This window comes from Mixophyes fleayi, chromosome 11 (genome assembly GCF_038048845.1).
Source record: "Mixophyes fleayi isolate aMixFle1 chromosome 11, aMixFle1.hap1, whole genome shotgun sequence".
NCBI lineage: Eukaryota > Metazoa > Chordata > Amphibia > Anura > Limnodynastidae > Mixophyes > Mixophyes fleayi.
Genome location: NC_134412.1, coordinates 20,047,021 through 20,063,408, shown reverse-complemented (window position 1 = coordinate 20,063,408; position 16,388 = coordinate 20,047,021). Strand labels below are relative to the sequence as shown.

The 16,388-nt window shown below is 40.4% G+C and overlaps 1 protein-coding gene across 1 annotated transcript in view; it reads left to right on the top strand.

The window, feature by feature from the left end:
• SHANK1 (SH3 and multiple ankyrin repeat domains 1) overlaps positions 1-16,388 on the top strand; it is a 394,846-nt gene that overhangs the window by 369,283 nt on the left and 9,175 nt on the right. The window contains exons 19-23 of the mRNA XM_075190961.1: positions 291-347; positions 825-949; positions 2,510-2,618; positions 3,831-6,387; positions 10,300-10,866. Coding sequence (XP_075047062.1) covers positions 291-347; positions 825-949; positions 2,510-2,618; positions 3,831-6,387; positions 10,300-10,866 — 3,415 coding nt within the window. The remainder of the gene's footprint in view (positions 1-290; positions 348-824; positions 950-2,509; positions 2,619-3,830; positions 6,388-10,299; positions 10,867-16,388) is intronic.

Sequence of the window (16,388 nt, the reverse complement as noted above, 5' to 3'; positions counted from 1 at the left end):
AATTTATTTTAGTTATAATGCACCCAGTAGAAACAGACAATTTATGGGCTGAACCATTGTGCTTCATGAGAATGTAGCCCATCAATTAGCTAATACTGACATATTTCCTGAGCCATAAAAAAAAACTTCAGTAAAATGGCTGCTTCCACTGTGCGTAGGTTATGGATACACTTTTTAATATTGTTGCACAAAATTGCTTAACTTGAAACTGGTAACTGTATATAAATTGAACATCTGCTTTTTAGAATGTCACACCCGAATATTTAGCATATGACCTCTGTTTCTTTTAGAATACGAGCCAGCTCAGAAGACTGAGAAGAAAAGGACTGTGTATCAAATGGCACTAAGTAAGACTCTGCTTCACCGCAACCGGTTCCATTCTATCTATTACATTACACTGATCACAAATGACAGTAGACAATGTCATAACTAACAGGGCTGAACGGAGGATTGTCGTTTCCCCCCCGGCCCAAATAAAACCCCACCCCCGCGAGAGCAGCTCCATTTCTTCAGCTCTGTCCTATACAGCAGCCGCGGCGCTGTCTAAGAAGCGTCCGCGGCGGTGCTGTATACACTACAGCACCACCGCAAACGCTTCTTTGACAGCGCCGCGGCTGCTGTATAGGACAGGGCAGCTATAGCGGCCACTTAGTTAGCGCAGGGGGGTGGTTTCTGGAGACTCAGAAACCCCCCCTGCATGCGCCACTGACTAAGTATAATATGAAAAAAGGGAGGAATGTAGGTGATATAGATATAACATTCTAAGTACCACACCTATGATGTGCGTCACATGATTGCATTGTGTCTCTTTCCTCTACATGCAGACAAACTGGACGAGATTTTGGCCGCAGCCCAGCAAACCATTAGTGTGAACGAGAGCTCGAGCCCGGGTACTATGGCATCACTGGGAGCATCACGGGCTGCAGGGAAGAGTTTTTTTTCTTCAGAGGTAGAAATTAAGCTTGTATCTGAGATTGTGTCTTATTTTTGTTTGAGCTGTTTGACTCTACATTTAAAACTACAACTATGGAATAGTATGGCTAGAGCTATAGATCTTCCTGCTTTTAGTAGGATGTCTGAGCTCAGATACTGTATTTTTGATCCCATTGGTGTTTTGGAGCTTGCAGTAACGGGAAAAGGCAGAGAGCACTTCAGCTGGTAGTGCTGCCTGCCGTGCTCTCGCAGCTGAAGCCCTCCTCAGTACTTCCCTTGTATCAGCAGCAGAGTTTTCCCATCGCTGCAGTATCACTATGAGGGCTCCAGGATGCAACACTTTTCTGGCTGCCAAAGCAATAAAATTCTCATGTGACACTAGCTTTAAATTGACTACTGTATGAAACCTACTATGAATAAAGTACTTCTTAGAGCCTTTTTCTAAATGCTTTAGATCAGTGCTTTTCACCCTCGGAACACCTAAGCCCTTCTCAGAATTCCGTGGCACACCATTGCACAATATGAAACGTTCTATGGGAAGTGGCTGCAGACATCCCTGTTCTGAAGAGCTAGAACTTTAAGCCCGGGAACAGAGAGAGCTGATGTTTACAGTTAATGTGGGAGAGAAATGAGGAGACTGTTGGAGGGCAGAAACAGTGTAGATCAGTGCTTAAAAGAAAGTAAGTTATATGGACATAAACTCACCAAAACGGGATAATCACAGCGAGTAACAGGAAAGGGGCAGTGCTATCTCCATACCCAGGGAAAGGATAAGTAGGGAGGAGGGCAGGAAAAGATAAGTAGGGAGGAGGATGGGAAAGGATAAGTAGGGAGGAGGACGGGAAAGGTTAAGTAGGGAGGGAGGCAGGAAAGGATAAGTAGGGAGGAGGGCAGGAAAGGATAAGTAGGGAGGAGGGCAGGAAAGGATAAGTAGGGAGGAGGGCAGGAAAGGATAAGTAGGGAGGAGCGCAGGAAAGGATAAGTAGGGAGGAGGACGGGAAAGGTTAAGTAGGGAGGGAGGCAGGAAAGGATAAGTAGGGAGGAGGGCAGGAAAGGAAAGGATAAGTAAGGAGGAGGGCAGGATTTCTGGGTACAGTGGGAGGGGAAGTTAGGAAAGGAACATATGTGGGAGAGAGGAGGGGCAGAAATTTCTCAGAGTCTCCGGCAGTACCTAAAGCAAGGGCGAGAGAGACCTGAGCTCGACACACATGTATCCTGCAACCCATGTAACCCTCTACAAAAATAATATAAATCCAAACCCATGTAACCCGCCCAATTACCCGCAACCCGCATCCTCCAAGAAAAAACGCAACTCGAAAAAAAAAACCAAGCCCAATTCGGCTTGTTATAAGCTGAATTGGCAACTATGACTAAAACACCTTTTTCTCCTGTTGGAGGCATTGCGCCGAGGCACACTTAGCAATATCTCGTGGCACACCGGTTGCAGAGCACTGCTTTAGACAATTGGTTCTGTAAAATACCGATAGATTTTTTATTTTCTTTAACTATATGCAATCCCTGTGCAGCTCTGTGTCTCTTTGGTAATTAATAAATTAATATTTTCCTGTTTATGTAGCCAAATTTTGGACAGCATAGAGTCTCAAGTGCACAATCCGTGTATGAGGGCCCACCATACATGTCTTCTTCACCCTCCCAGGCCATGATGCTGCGTCAAAAGTCTATTGGTAAGAAAGATTTTATGGCCTGTTGCACTGTAGTGGCTCATCTTGTCCTGAATATAAACTAAGGGGTAGATTTACTAAGCTGCGGGTTTGAAAAAGTGGGGCTGTTGCCTATAGCAACCAATCAGATTCTTGCTTTCATTTATTTAGTACCTTCTACCAAATGACAGCTAGAATCTGATTGGTTGCTATAGGCAACATCTCCACTTTTTCAAACCCGCAGTTTAGTAAATATACCCCTAAGTGTGGAAAATCAGGCACAGAAAACAGATGGAACAAGAATAATTCGAAACTTATGGCGCAAACGGGAGTTTGTCGCACTGATTGTGAGCTAGTAGCTCCAATATGGGATGATCCTGTAGATATTCTTGTTGCCGGCAGTGATTAAATTATTTTATTATAATTTTTAATTAACTTTGCTCAATTTGTATGATAACACTATGGAAATTGTGTTGGTCTGTTGGTTTATCACTAATTGTAAAATGTTCAAATCAGATAATTAGATTCCAGATGTGCCTTGTCTCTTCACGTCAGGGGCTCTGTTTTCCAAGTTGACTATTGATTGTTGATTTATTTTTCTATATCTTGCAAGAACCTTATATGAGTAAGCATGATCCTAGAGGTCATAAATCCACCTTATAAGAAAAACTATTTTTCAAGGGAATTTTTTTGCTTTAGATAAAAGATGTATAAGCCCTTTTATTTTTTTAGGCACATTTCATTAGGGTGTTAGCGCCTATTGTATTTATTATTTCACACTGGCATACATGTATGAGAGAGTTTGAAGTGGTGAGAAGGAGTTAGAATTTGCCTGTAGGTTTTCGTAGGGTTAGGCCAACGGTAGCCAATCATTAGATAACTTACAACTGAAATGTTAGTGACCCAATTTCCAAATGTAGTAGACATAACAAACAAAATGCATGAAACGCGTCTCTCTATGAAGAACAGTTCATACATTCAAGTTGTTAAGTTCTACTGTAATTATAATATCTTAGCTCAGTATTACATGTTTATAATTAGTGCAGCAAGGTATTTTTGGCAGTAGTTTCAATTACAGCCTTAGCAAATTAGACAAGTGCTGCTATTGTCTTGGCTACTGTTGTATACGGAATTATACTTATAGTATACATTATAGTATATTATTAAGTTGTTCTATTAGAAATAGGTAAAAATCTGCTTTAAGTTTACCAAGTCAATCTTTTGTATTACTTATAGGTGCTGTGGAGGATGAAAAGCCATTTTTGTCTGCACCCCCACTGAAGTTCAACCGCAGTCTCTCTGTCCCTAGTTCAGAAGATATCCCTCCCCCTCCTACCACATCTCCTCCAGATCCTCCATATAGCACTGCTCCCTCGCCTTCAGCTAGGGTTAGCCCAGTTGTGAGGTCTAACTTTAACCAAGGTGGGGATTCCAAGATGTACTCCCCTACGGTGCGACAAGAGACAGGTCTATTTGACCAACAAATAATGGAAGCATCTCAGCGACGTGAGAAGTTGCAGCAACTTTACCACCAGGATTCTGAACAAGGAGCTGATGACCAGATTCGAATGGGTATGGCTTCGCAGGCTAACATGAGAAGTTGGAGGTCCCAGGCACAGGAGATGCGGTACTTTAATCTACCTTCTAGAGCAGCCAGCACTGCAATGTATGTCCCACCAAAAGCCGTGCGTCGAAAAGGTCAACTAGTGAAACAAGTGAAGGTAGAGAATGAACAACAGCAGCACTTACAACAGCAGCAGCAGCAATACCAGTCTCATCACCAGCAGCAACAGGCCACCAAGCCCCATGAAAAAAGTTCTATTCCTATACCTACAATCATTATCAAAGCCCCGTCAACCAGTAGTAGTGGAAGGAGCAGCCAAGGGAGCAGCATGGAGGCTGAAAACCAGCCAGATCCAATCCCATCTCTACAGTTGCGGGATAACATTGATTTCACAAGCCAGTTTGGAGCAGCCATTGTCGGGGCAGCACGGCGGGACCGTGAATGGTTTAATGAAGCCCGTCGAAAATCTTCTCTTTTTCTGTCTACAGACGAAGATGTAGAACCCACGCCTGCCCCAAGATTGAAGCATTCCAAATCAATTGATGAGGGCATGTTTTCTAGTGAACCGTACATGCACTTGAATGTTCCAGCTAATTTTGTGGCCCCTGTAAATAGAGACATTACTAGTGGGTTCTCCTACCACCCAAAATCTGGCAAAGGGTATGGGCCCAGTACCACTAGCGCATTTAGCACTGTGTGTTCCACTTTTATACCACAACTACAGTCATGTTCAAGTCCACTGACAATGTCTAACGTTAGCCCAGTTGGAGGAGCCACCCCGCTTATACATCCTCTAACTGGGAAAATCCTAGACCCTAATTCTCCTCTAGGCCTTGCTTTGGCAGCAAGAGAAAGAGCTTTAAAAGAATCACAGCAACATAGTAGAAACGAAATAGAAGACAGGAAGTCACGTCCATCATCTCCACGGTTTCCAGAATCGAAATCACCAATGAATTCCCGAAGCAGTTCTCCACATCGACTTTGGGATTCAGGCCCGGCTAAAAGAAAAGAGATGGATTACAAACCCTGCATGGTGTCTCCAAGTGGCGAGAGAAAATCAGATGAGAGTTCAGGTCACCGGTCTCCTGCTCTCTTGCTACTCCATGGCGTAGAACACGGTAAAGTCTGGGAGAAGAGGACGGAAGGCCCAGAAAAGATTGAACTGCATGTGCGTTTCATGGAGAACTCCACCCACAAAGATGAAGAAGAACATAATAAGGTTTCCTTATGTAGAGAAATAAAGAATGAAATTCCAGTAGCTCACACAGCAATGAACCATCCCCCATTATCTAGCACAAATCCGGAAACACGTGAATCAAATTCCAAAGAAAATGGACTCCCTTTATTAGTCTTGCCTCCCCCAGCACCTTCTATTGATGTTGATGATGATTTTTTATTTACAGAGCCCCTCCCTCCACCTATAGAATTTTCAAATAGTTTTGACAAGCCCGATTCTCCTCCAGGTGTATCAGGTGGGGCTGCACCCCTTCCGCCTCCTGTACCCCCGCCGCCTCCCGACTCTGGTAACTCTCCTGCTTTAGACTCTACAACCTCTAGCCTCACTTCTTATGACAGTGAAGTAGCCAACTTAACCCAGGGGACACCAGAACTTAAAGAGCCTCATGTCAATTTTTCCTCTGTTGTGTCGTCAATCCAAATTCCGGCATCAGACAAAATAGAGACAGTGACTGATTCTGGCATTGAAGAGATTGATAGTCGAAGCAGCAGTGATCACCATTTGGAGACTATTAGTAGTGTCTCTACATTATCAAGTATGTCAGGTCTATCAACAGAAGGAACAGAACTTCTGGACACTTACATAACTTATCTAGATGGGCAAGCGTTTGGTGCTGAAAAGTGTGTCCTCCAAAATAAGATTCGCTCCCGGACATTCCCAAGTAGAACACCTGGACTACTCAGAGATCCCATTACTGCCACCAGTACCACTATTTCAATTGCTCCCTGCACAGAAAATGTCTTCACATTGACACCATCTAAAGGACCTTCACTCAGTGCTCCAGAGTTGGCCAAGGATTCTCAGCGGAAATCTCCCACACTCCCATGGGAGGACTACTCTCATGAAAAAACATCTCCTGTCTCTTCAGTTAAGGCAAACATGATCACTGAGTTAAGTTCAAAGCTTCAGCATATGAGTGGGGTTTCATGGTCAAGGCCACCAGAATCTGCAGTATCGTTTACAGAGAGACCCACTTGTCTGCAAAGACACAGGTATGTGCATAAGGTTGGTGTGGATAGACATTTTAGTACAGAATAATATTAATCTGTTCACAAGGAAGAAGCTCATTATATGGTAGTGGTTTATGATTTTGTTATAGGAGTTTTTTTCACTAATGACCATGTCTTATAGTTATCACTGTTATTTTATTAAAATGTTCCAGGACTATCATGAGTTTTACAAACAAAGTTTCATGTTCAATAATTGCATGTGCGCTAATATCTATAGCAGCGTGATATATAGAGCATCAGGGATGGATAATGCATTTGCCTAACAAATAGAATTAATGTTGATACATAAGGGGAATACATTATTTTTGCATATTCATTAAAAATTTAATTTGTTGTTCTGGTACATGACGTGTTACAGTGAGAGGTGGCTCATACCACCATCCCCCTAGTTTGATACATATCTGGACACGTTTATATACCACTTTTTCAAAATGCAACGCTTTGCTAGAGAAACCTGATGATAACCACCTTAAACTAAACTGAAATGTAGTGAGTAAATTACTTTATTAACAGAATTCAAAACTTTTTTATACACTACATTACATGTAGAAATTTTAACAGAGTATAATAAATAAATAGCTATATTATCAAACAATATATTAAAGGAACTAAATAATTTCTCTATACACTACAATATACTGTATGTATAACTTTTTCTATTGAAGTTACAATGCTGGGCATAGTCCCCACTAGACGCGCTGATATATGTGGCTGCAAATAACTGTCACAGTTTCCAGATCACCCAGCAGGTCACATGTTACAGGTCACCCCGCAGGTGCACAGGGAGAGATTACTAACTGTCACAGTGTCCAGAGCAATCAGCAGGTGCACAGGTGTATTCCCAACTGTCACATTTTCCAGAGGGCAATGGTAATGTATTGTTGTAACAATGGACATTTTGCGAAATAATTCCGAAATGACCAATTACAACGACAATTTTTTTTCTGCAAATCTACAGACCAACACCTTTAATTTGGTATATGACGCACTCTGCTCAGACAATGGCATCATAGATAGAAGTCACTCGTAAAAGTTGTACTTATGCTATTAATATATAGATTTGTTTATTGTTTCCAAAGTATCAAGGATGAGTGGGGGCCATAGAATGTAATGCAATGACCTCTCTAGCAAATAATAAGGTTTGTCTAATAAAGATACAGAGTTGGTACTGATCCCAAAACACATTTTGGGATCAGTATGTGAATGGCTAAGGTCAAAATCTGACAAAAATACCATTACCATAGATCAAAGTCAGACAACTATTAAGAATGTCCATACCAAACCACAAAAGTTGTTTGCCCTCCTCTGTAAATGTGTGGGCCAATTGGAAGTAGGGATCCATCTAAATGGGAAGGGATATTAGACCCCTTCTGTTCTGATATTTGGGAGAAGGGGAGTGTTTCATTTTAAAAATAGATTTTAGCGGAATGAGACAACACTTACAAGCACTTGACCTTCAAATTTTAGATCAGAAAAGAGTCTGCTCATCTCTTGATAAAAGGAACAATTGATTTCTATAGATGGTCACTTTTTGGAGATCTGTGACCAGAATAGAAGCACCGTGGGTGCCTTTATACCTTTTCATAGTCCTGAACTCCTTGGTGTCTTCCGGTATCCTGATAATTACCAGTACAGTATACATTGCTCCCTATATTTTAAGATTGTGTATTATACACGTTTTAATGTACACTTGACATAGCTCTTATACAGCAAACTTTTTCTGAATGTTTAATTTAATTTTAAGACATAGTAATTGGAAGTATGACTTTATTGATTCCCCCTCGCCTCCCAAATCCTTGTACCTGCTTGCTTCTGGACTGCATTTCTCAGATGGTGAATGGACTTTAAACATACCTGTCTTGTAGTTTTATTGTAGCACCTGAGTAGACGCCTAATTGCAATTTACCGTTATTAATACACATACCAATCTTGAGAAAACTATTATTATATATTATATTATAAAATTGTGCCCCTCCCTCTCTGTGTCATGCATACTTTAGACATTATTTAAATTAGCTGTTGGTGAGGACAGAAGTTTGTGTGGCGCTGAGCTCATGTGATCATCTAGAGCCAATGTATTGAAAGCTGGCAGCCTGATGATGTCACAGGGTGTTTCTCAGATATGCAATGAGCACGTTCCTGCCACTACATGGGCATACTCCCTCAGTGACACTCATGAATATTCATAGCAGCCCAAAAGATGACTTTTGTCATGCAGGCATGTAGAAAGGTAAATATTAAAGGAACTATATGGCTGTAAAACAACAGTCTCTCTGGACTGCTGGTCTTTACATAGACAGAGCCAGCTCATCAGAAACATCATTTTTACAGGCGGTTCAGCTACCAGCCACAATTTGATAGCGAACTCCATTTGCAGAAGGCAACGTGAACATTCAAAAAAAATAAGTGTGGTAGAAGTTAAATGGCTGTAAATGTTGTAAATTTGACTTTTACGATAAGGTCAAGTGAATTTTAAGCTTTCCTGTCCTTCATTGGCATATATTGTATTCTCTGTTTTTAATGGCTTCGTTTTCAGCTTTGGATTTCAGCGACTCCTCAGATGAGCACAGGGAGATCAGTCAGAGGATGAGTCACAATGACAGATCTGTGTATGTGTTCTAATGATAGAATCACCTGGACTTTTGTCAAGAAAGTCTGCTATCCAGCACTGCAGCAAGGGATGGACATGCATGGATTTACAGTACTTTAATGGATCGGCTAATAGACTGTTAATAACATTGTGCACGGTTAAATTATTAGGAACCACTGATATAGTTGCTGCGTAAGGCGGTGTTTCATTGCTAATACAGTATCTGTGAATTGCACAGTGATGTTTGGATGTTTGATACCTTAGAACTCACATATACTTTCCAATAAATAGATCAAGACAGGCACTATACATTGCTCATAACTGGATCAAGTCCCGTTCAGGGGCAGGCTGGCCTGGGGGGGAGGGAGGCATCTGTTCCCTTGGCCGGTCCAATAGTGGGCTACTTTGGGCTGGGTCACTGGGCCACCTCCTTTTTTTTTTTTTCCTTTAAAATGTTCATAATAGGCTGCTGAGTAGAGTCTTGCCCCTGGGCTAAAATTTGCCGACTCTCCACCGGTCCCGTTGTCCATGGGGAAGATTCTAGGATCTCAAAGATAGAAGAAAAATTATTTTAATACGAAAAGGAAAAAAATACATCTAAAATAAACTAATAAAAAGTGAATCTCGGTTGCAGTTTTTGGGTATCATATCATGTCAAAGTGCAATCTATGTGGGGTAAGGGCAGCCTGCAGAGACATCACAGAATTCTGTTTAGTGTCTGTGACAATAAACTACAGCTCCCGTCATTGTATGCATGCCTCCATTTGCAGCACTAAACAATATCTATCATTCCATTGTGACATCATCACCAGGCCCACGGCATGGTTGGTGCAGCTAGTGGGATACACCAGACGGCTAACATTTCTGCAGAAGGTACCACAAAATGTAGTTTGATGTGGATGGGGCTGGAGTGTCTTAAGGCTGCATAGAATTGTCTGTTACCTAGAAAAAAAACCAACTAAACAATATTACTCCCCAGGATTCCAGGCAGTGCTGCATCTTCTAAACTAAAGCACACAGGTACCATGTTGTATTGGTAATTATGTACGACTGGACTAATTAGACTTAAAAGAAACCACTTGATTGGAAGTAGGCAATTCATGTATTTATTTTACTCACACAAATAGCTTTATTTTATAATATACTTGCATTAACTAAAATAAACATAGCTGTCATAATATTCACTATATATCAAGAAATGCAAAGGACCTGTGATGTCTTATCAGATTGCTGCCTTCTATGTTTTTATAGCCAACAATCATGAAACCTGTTGGAATCAGTTTTATTTTATTTTTGTTTTACAGGATCGTTGATGACTCTGCTGCTTCTTTGATTTCTTCTAAACCTGTGAGTAGTTTATTTCACAACTGGCCCAAGTCCCCACAGCCTACTCCAAAACACCCCAAAAGTGTGGATTTTGACATCCGACCCACGTTGAGAAGAGCACCAAGCCCCTCAGCCTTGCCCACGGAGCACAAAATAAGTCCAACTCCGCGTCCTTCTTCTCTACCCATCTTGCCTTCTGCCCCTGTTTACACGGGGGTCTATGACCTGAGGGGCTCCCCCACAACTGGAGGAGATGCATTCCCTAGCTTTCAAACGGGCAGTCGGTCCTTATCCCCGACGCATTTCATTCTACCCCCTACAGAAAAACCGTTTGCCTCTAAGCCCATCCACTTCTGGACAAAATATGATGTGGCTGATTGGTTGGATTATTTAAACCTTGGTGAGCACCGAGAACATTTCTTAGACAATGAGATTGATGGCAGCCATTTACCGTCCCTAACCAAGGAGGATTACATTGACCTGGGAGTAACCAGAGTCGGCCATCGAATGAACATTGACCGAGCTCTGAAATTCTTTCTGGAGAGGTGATTTCAAGTCATTTGATCATAGTTTCGATATCTCGGCATCCATCCCCACAAACCTAAAAAAGGTTTGGTACAAGGTCCCAAGAGAGGAGTATTTGAATGTACTTTACCTTAAGTCAAAATGAAAAGCAAAACACAGAAAATCTAAAAACTATATAGAAAAAAAGTGTATGTGTGTGTGTATATATATATATATATATATATATATATATATATACACACAAACACACAGATATATATATGTAACAAAAAAAATGCACAGAATTTTCATGAAATGATTGATTCACCAGCTGCTTATTTTACTATATGGGGGCAATGAAGGCTTTATCTTGGGCCATGACATACACTCAGTAACTGGAGGCACCAATGAATGAGGAAATCACTCTAGCACTGCAGTGTTTCATTTTCACTGTGCCCCACACTTTCTGTTTCTTGCATCTTTACTGTCAACATAGAATGTAGTCACATAGGCAGAAAGTGAAACGCGTCGTTGAAAGGAAAACTCAGATACTATTGTTTGAGGGGAGACTAGGACAACATAAGCAGAGTCTTCCCTTAAACTGTGGATATACAATATGTTGACTGTCGGAAAAATGGTTGCATACAAAATTCTAGCCAAACTGTATAGAAGGAGATAAGCTGCCAACGTAGCTTTTAATTTCTTTGAGTAAAATTGCCATCTAATCACTATCCGTGGGTTTGAGGACAAGGGATATTGCCTCTAAAAATGTTACAGGGGTAGGCAACCAGGGCTTTTGAGATTTTGGCCAAGTGCATAGTGGTTCAGTCTAAACACAAGAGCACTAGTTAACCCTTAACTTGGTCAAAAATCGTCCATTTTTGGAGGCCCTATCTTTTTGGTAGTCTTTTTACAATTGTCACTAAAATTGAACCACTTATTTAACGTTATTCAGCATTTTCAGTGTAGTTTAAAATTGAACGTTTAATTTTGCTGAATATTGAGATGGATTATGAGGCATTATTGATCTGTATGTTCAAGTGTGAATAATTGTGTTTATGCTAAAGAGATGGGAGTTAGAGGGGCACCCGTTGATTTCCTAATTAGACTGAACCTTTTTGAGTCAAGGTCTTGTTGACCATGTGGGATTAAAATGTACCCCTCACCTACATGGTAATGGCAGTCATTTTATGACCTGAACCAATATTGAAAGTCAATGACCTTAAAAGCTCTTTCAATCTGTATGAATTAGCTGTAGAACTCTACACAGTAACAAATCCACACAGTCCACAGTTGCAAAGGCAGTGTGGGATGTCACTTGTGAATTGATAGGCCGCATGACCCAAGTCTCACTTACTCCGGGCGAGTTGATTGGCTACACTCTCATAAATATTGGTTCAGCCCACAAAATGTCTGTCTCTACCTCATGCAGGCAAAGGGTAGATTTTAAGCATTACAAAGCCTCAGGATTTCAGGTAACTGTCATGAAGAACATGTTGATAGGAATCTGTGATGAACATTATACTGCTTAAGTAAACTGTGGGGATGGTCAGCTTTGCTCCTGTTCCAATCACAACCTTCAATGGTCACTTCTGTATTTGTAATAGGCAGTCCACTATCTCCTGCTCTTTAGCCAAAGCCGAAAGACCACTGTGCTTTTTGTGACTGAGATCCTGATTCCTTTAAACTCAGACACAATATTGTTTGTTTTGTTTTGTCTCATAATTATTTGATTTTTTTTTGTAAAGACTGTAGGCAGACTCATCGTGGTCATTCTTAATGTCTAGTTGTAATAGTCTCATACTAGTTGTGAGACAATACATAGGACAACAGGATACTTGAGATAATCAGTCGATATATGAGTTTTATAGCCTTATTTTATATTTATTTTTATTTATAGGTTATATATGCATGTGTGACTTACGGGAGACGATTCAGCTGAGCTGAATTTCTCCAGAACATGACATTTTAATAGAAATTCTTTTTTTGTGTTTGTTTTTGTTTTAGGAGACACTGATAGTAGTCAAGGGCACATCCACCTAGTGGGCTAAAGCCCTTTGGTTTCATCCCTTATCTATTAAAACTTCGGACCTTTGTGAAACAATGATCGCAAGTCCTCACTAGATGACATTCGTGGGAAACTGTAATTATCTTTGCAAGCTAAAGAATGATTTCAGAGTCTGGCATAGACACCATGTGCTTTGTGCAGAATATGGCACTGCAGGCGAATGTTTCTCCTGACCCGTTTAATCCTCAACTATTTATCTTACAATAAGCAGAGCTATGAATCTGCTCTGCGTGGCAAACTGTATGTGAAGGATATTGAATATGAGAAGTGACCTTCCAACCTTGACTGGTTACCAAAGTTGATTAAAGTACCCCAAATAAATCCAACACACGGTTCTGTGCAAACTACCAAATCAGTGCTTCTTAAGGGACCTCCACACGTTTGGTGCCAGCCTCCATATATAATGGCGTTTTCCACTTTTGGGAATCACGGCAATTAAGCAAATTAGTAGTTAGACACAGCAATGCCCTGGCCAGTTATGGGATTGTACCAAACAGATGTGGGTTTGGTGTGTTTGCTGGAAAAATCCCATGTTTTGTATGTGTTTTCAATACATCCAGAGGCCTAGAGGACGTGCAGAAATGAGTGTCAAGCTTCACTTAAATTCACAGGTTCAGATTTTTGTATGGTGTGATGTATTTGCCTCCTTTACAGTTTCTGCTCTGCCGTAATGCAAAACAATTTGGGGGGAAAGTTTCACTTTTCAGAATCCTCCGGTCACTTGAGATGTCAGGGATATGAATCATATTGGCACTTTGTAGCTATCAAACTACGCTGCTCTTTCTCCAACAGCCCATTATCCTGTCTTAAGGGCTCCGAATTTTAACGCTTTCTATTTTTATCTCTCTTCTCATTGCCAATAGGGAAGAACATATTGATGTAACCGAAAAATATATATTACAAAAAAAATAAACTTTAAGACTGTCTTCCAGATGATAGAGGGCATCAAAATAAATTTTCTAGCTTATTCGTTGAATTTTTATAAAAATGTAAGAAATCATTTCAGCTTTCTTGGTTAGTATTAACCTCCATAATAGACTATATAACATTTGGCAAAAGTGTACACTGAATTCACATTGATACATTAGTTTTACACCGTAACCTTCAAAGAAGAATACATCTTTATGTGGAACTTCTTTAACAAAAATAGATATTTAATGCTTCTCAGACCTTTGCAGCATTTCAGGAAGTGGAGCCATCTGTATTTGCTAATGATTAGCATTTATTTTTCTAATTTTTATCGCTGTCACACTGTATCAAACTGAGCAAGTACATGCATTGCGCTGTCATAGATTACTTGCATTGTTTTTGTCCCGTTCTTTCTCTCCCAGCGCTGCAGTCAGCAGGATTAAATAGAAAATGGTTGCAGTTTTGAAATACTCACAGACTGCTCATATAAGGGCTCTTAAATTGACCACAAACTGCTCGCCAAGCCATTTGATTGCAATGTTTGCGCCCAGTTTAAGGCTGGTCACATATGTCCAAATATGGTAGATTGGCCCCAATTGCTGGAAAAGCCAGAGCTGTAATCAGTGTGGCCCCATAGACTGTACAGATCCAACTGTTCAGTTGCTGGACCCAGTATCTACAGTCCATTGGACTCCTGGTCCGTAATGATGGAGGTGATCAGCTGACTAGATATTCTTCCCTTACAGGTCTAATCTAATCTACCTGTATTCTGGAAAAGATTTTGACCAATATGGTCAAAAAGGACTAAATTGACCAACCAAATGTGTGTGTGGGCAGCCTTAAATAAGCAGAACCTTAGAATTGTATTTCCTTTGTCTCCTCAATTAAGTCGCTTTGGCAAATATGGTGGCTCTCTGCGAATAAAAACGAACCTCTGGCTTATAGTTTTTCCTGTCTATAAACAAAATATAGTTTTCTGTACATAGTGGTTTACCTCAATTGTCTCTTAGATTTTGTGGGGGTAATCTAGGGTTCTCATATTTGCAATTTTATTTTTACTTTGGAATTATTAACTCAAATATTATTTTTAATCTATACAATTTATGGAAGGTGGCCGTTACATAGAATTGCCGGACATTATGTGAAGTTGACCTGTCACCTTACATAAAACTACATGTATCTCTTTCAAACATCAAATGTATTAAATACAGACAGGGGTATTTGTCATTATCTTTTTGTAAAAGAACAGTGCAGAGGGGCGGGCCATGTACATCACTGTGGTCTATGTGGAAGGCATACGTAGAGTGGCATAGAGATCACTTGACCTTTGACACGCACTATTTACCTAGAGGATTTCTTGCATTACATATCACAAAAAAACTTTTCTGGACCGGCCTTTGAGCAGTACAGTAAGGATTTCTGGAACAAACACAATTATAGTTTTTTTTTCTTAAGTATGCTTTTATTAAACATTAATTTCTAAAAATAGTGACAGTGTTTTGTACTTAGAACCCAACATCATCTTATGGAAGTAGAATTTTCTCTGTTTGGAGGAAACCCTACAACATAGACTGTGCACAATGACAGGGCTAGCTTGCTAACTTACAATTGCAGTAAAAATCAAGAATGAAAACGTATTTTAGAATATGTACAAATTTACATTTCCATATCCGTATGTTAAACCACTATCTCTTACAAAATAAGCATTTTTTGCATTCTGCATCGGCCAGAATCCGTCTAGTAAGATGGAAAGTCGCGGTTGATTGTCGTATCTAGTGGAGTCATTTTAACGCTATCAGGATTGCAAACCCTCTTTTGACTATAAGTGTTATTCCAATCACAGGTAGTTTAGCTGATAAGTAACAAAGTTATCAGAGATGACTAAAGGTGAAATGTGGCTGGGTTATTAAGATACCAGTGCTTGTGGCAGTATATAACTCCCGAAAACACAGCTGAATACGATCAGTCAAGAGGGTTGGTAAATCCAGGCTGACAGTGGCCGTCTCTGACCATATATGCAGTCACTATCCGTCCTTGCTAACCCTGCCTTCTTCTGGCCCAGGCACTGAATGTTTGAATCTTGTATTTGGCCATAAATGTAAGTGTAAGTGTATGGCTAGATCTGATAGAGATCTGGGGGTATATTTACTAAACTGCGGGTTTGAAAAAGTGGAGGTGTTGCCTATAGCAACCATTCAGATTCTAACTGTCATTTTGTAGAATGTACAGTCATGGCCAGAAGTTTCGAGAATGACACAAGTATTGGTTTTCACAAAGTTTGCTGCTTCAGTGTTTTTAGACCTTTTGTCAGATATTGCTATGCTATACTGAAGTAAAATTACAAGCATTTCATAAGTGTCATAGGCTTTTCTTGACAATTACATTACGTTTATGCTGAGAGTCAATATTTGCTGTATTGACCCTTCTTTTTGAAGACCTCTGCAATTCGCCATGGCATGCTGTCAATTAACTTTTGGGCCACATACTGACTGATGGCCGCCCATTCTTGCCTAATAAGTGCTTGGAGTTTGGCAGAATTTGTGGGTTTTCTTGTCCACCCAGCTCTTGAGGATTGATCACAAGTTC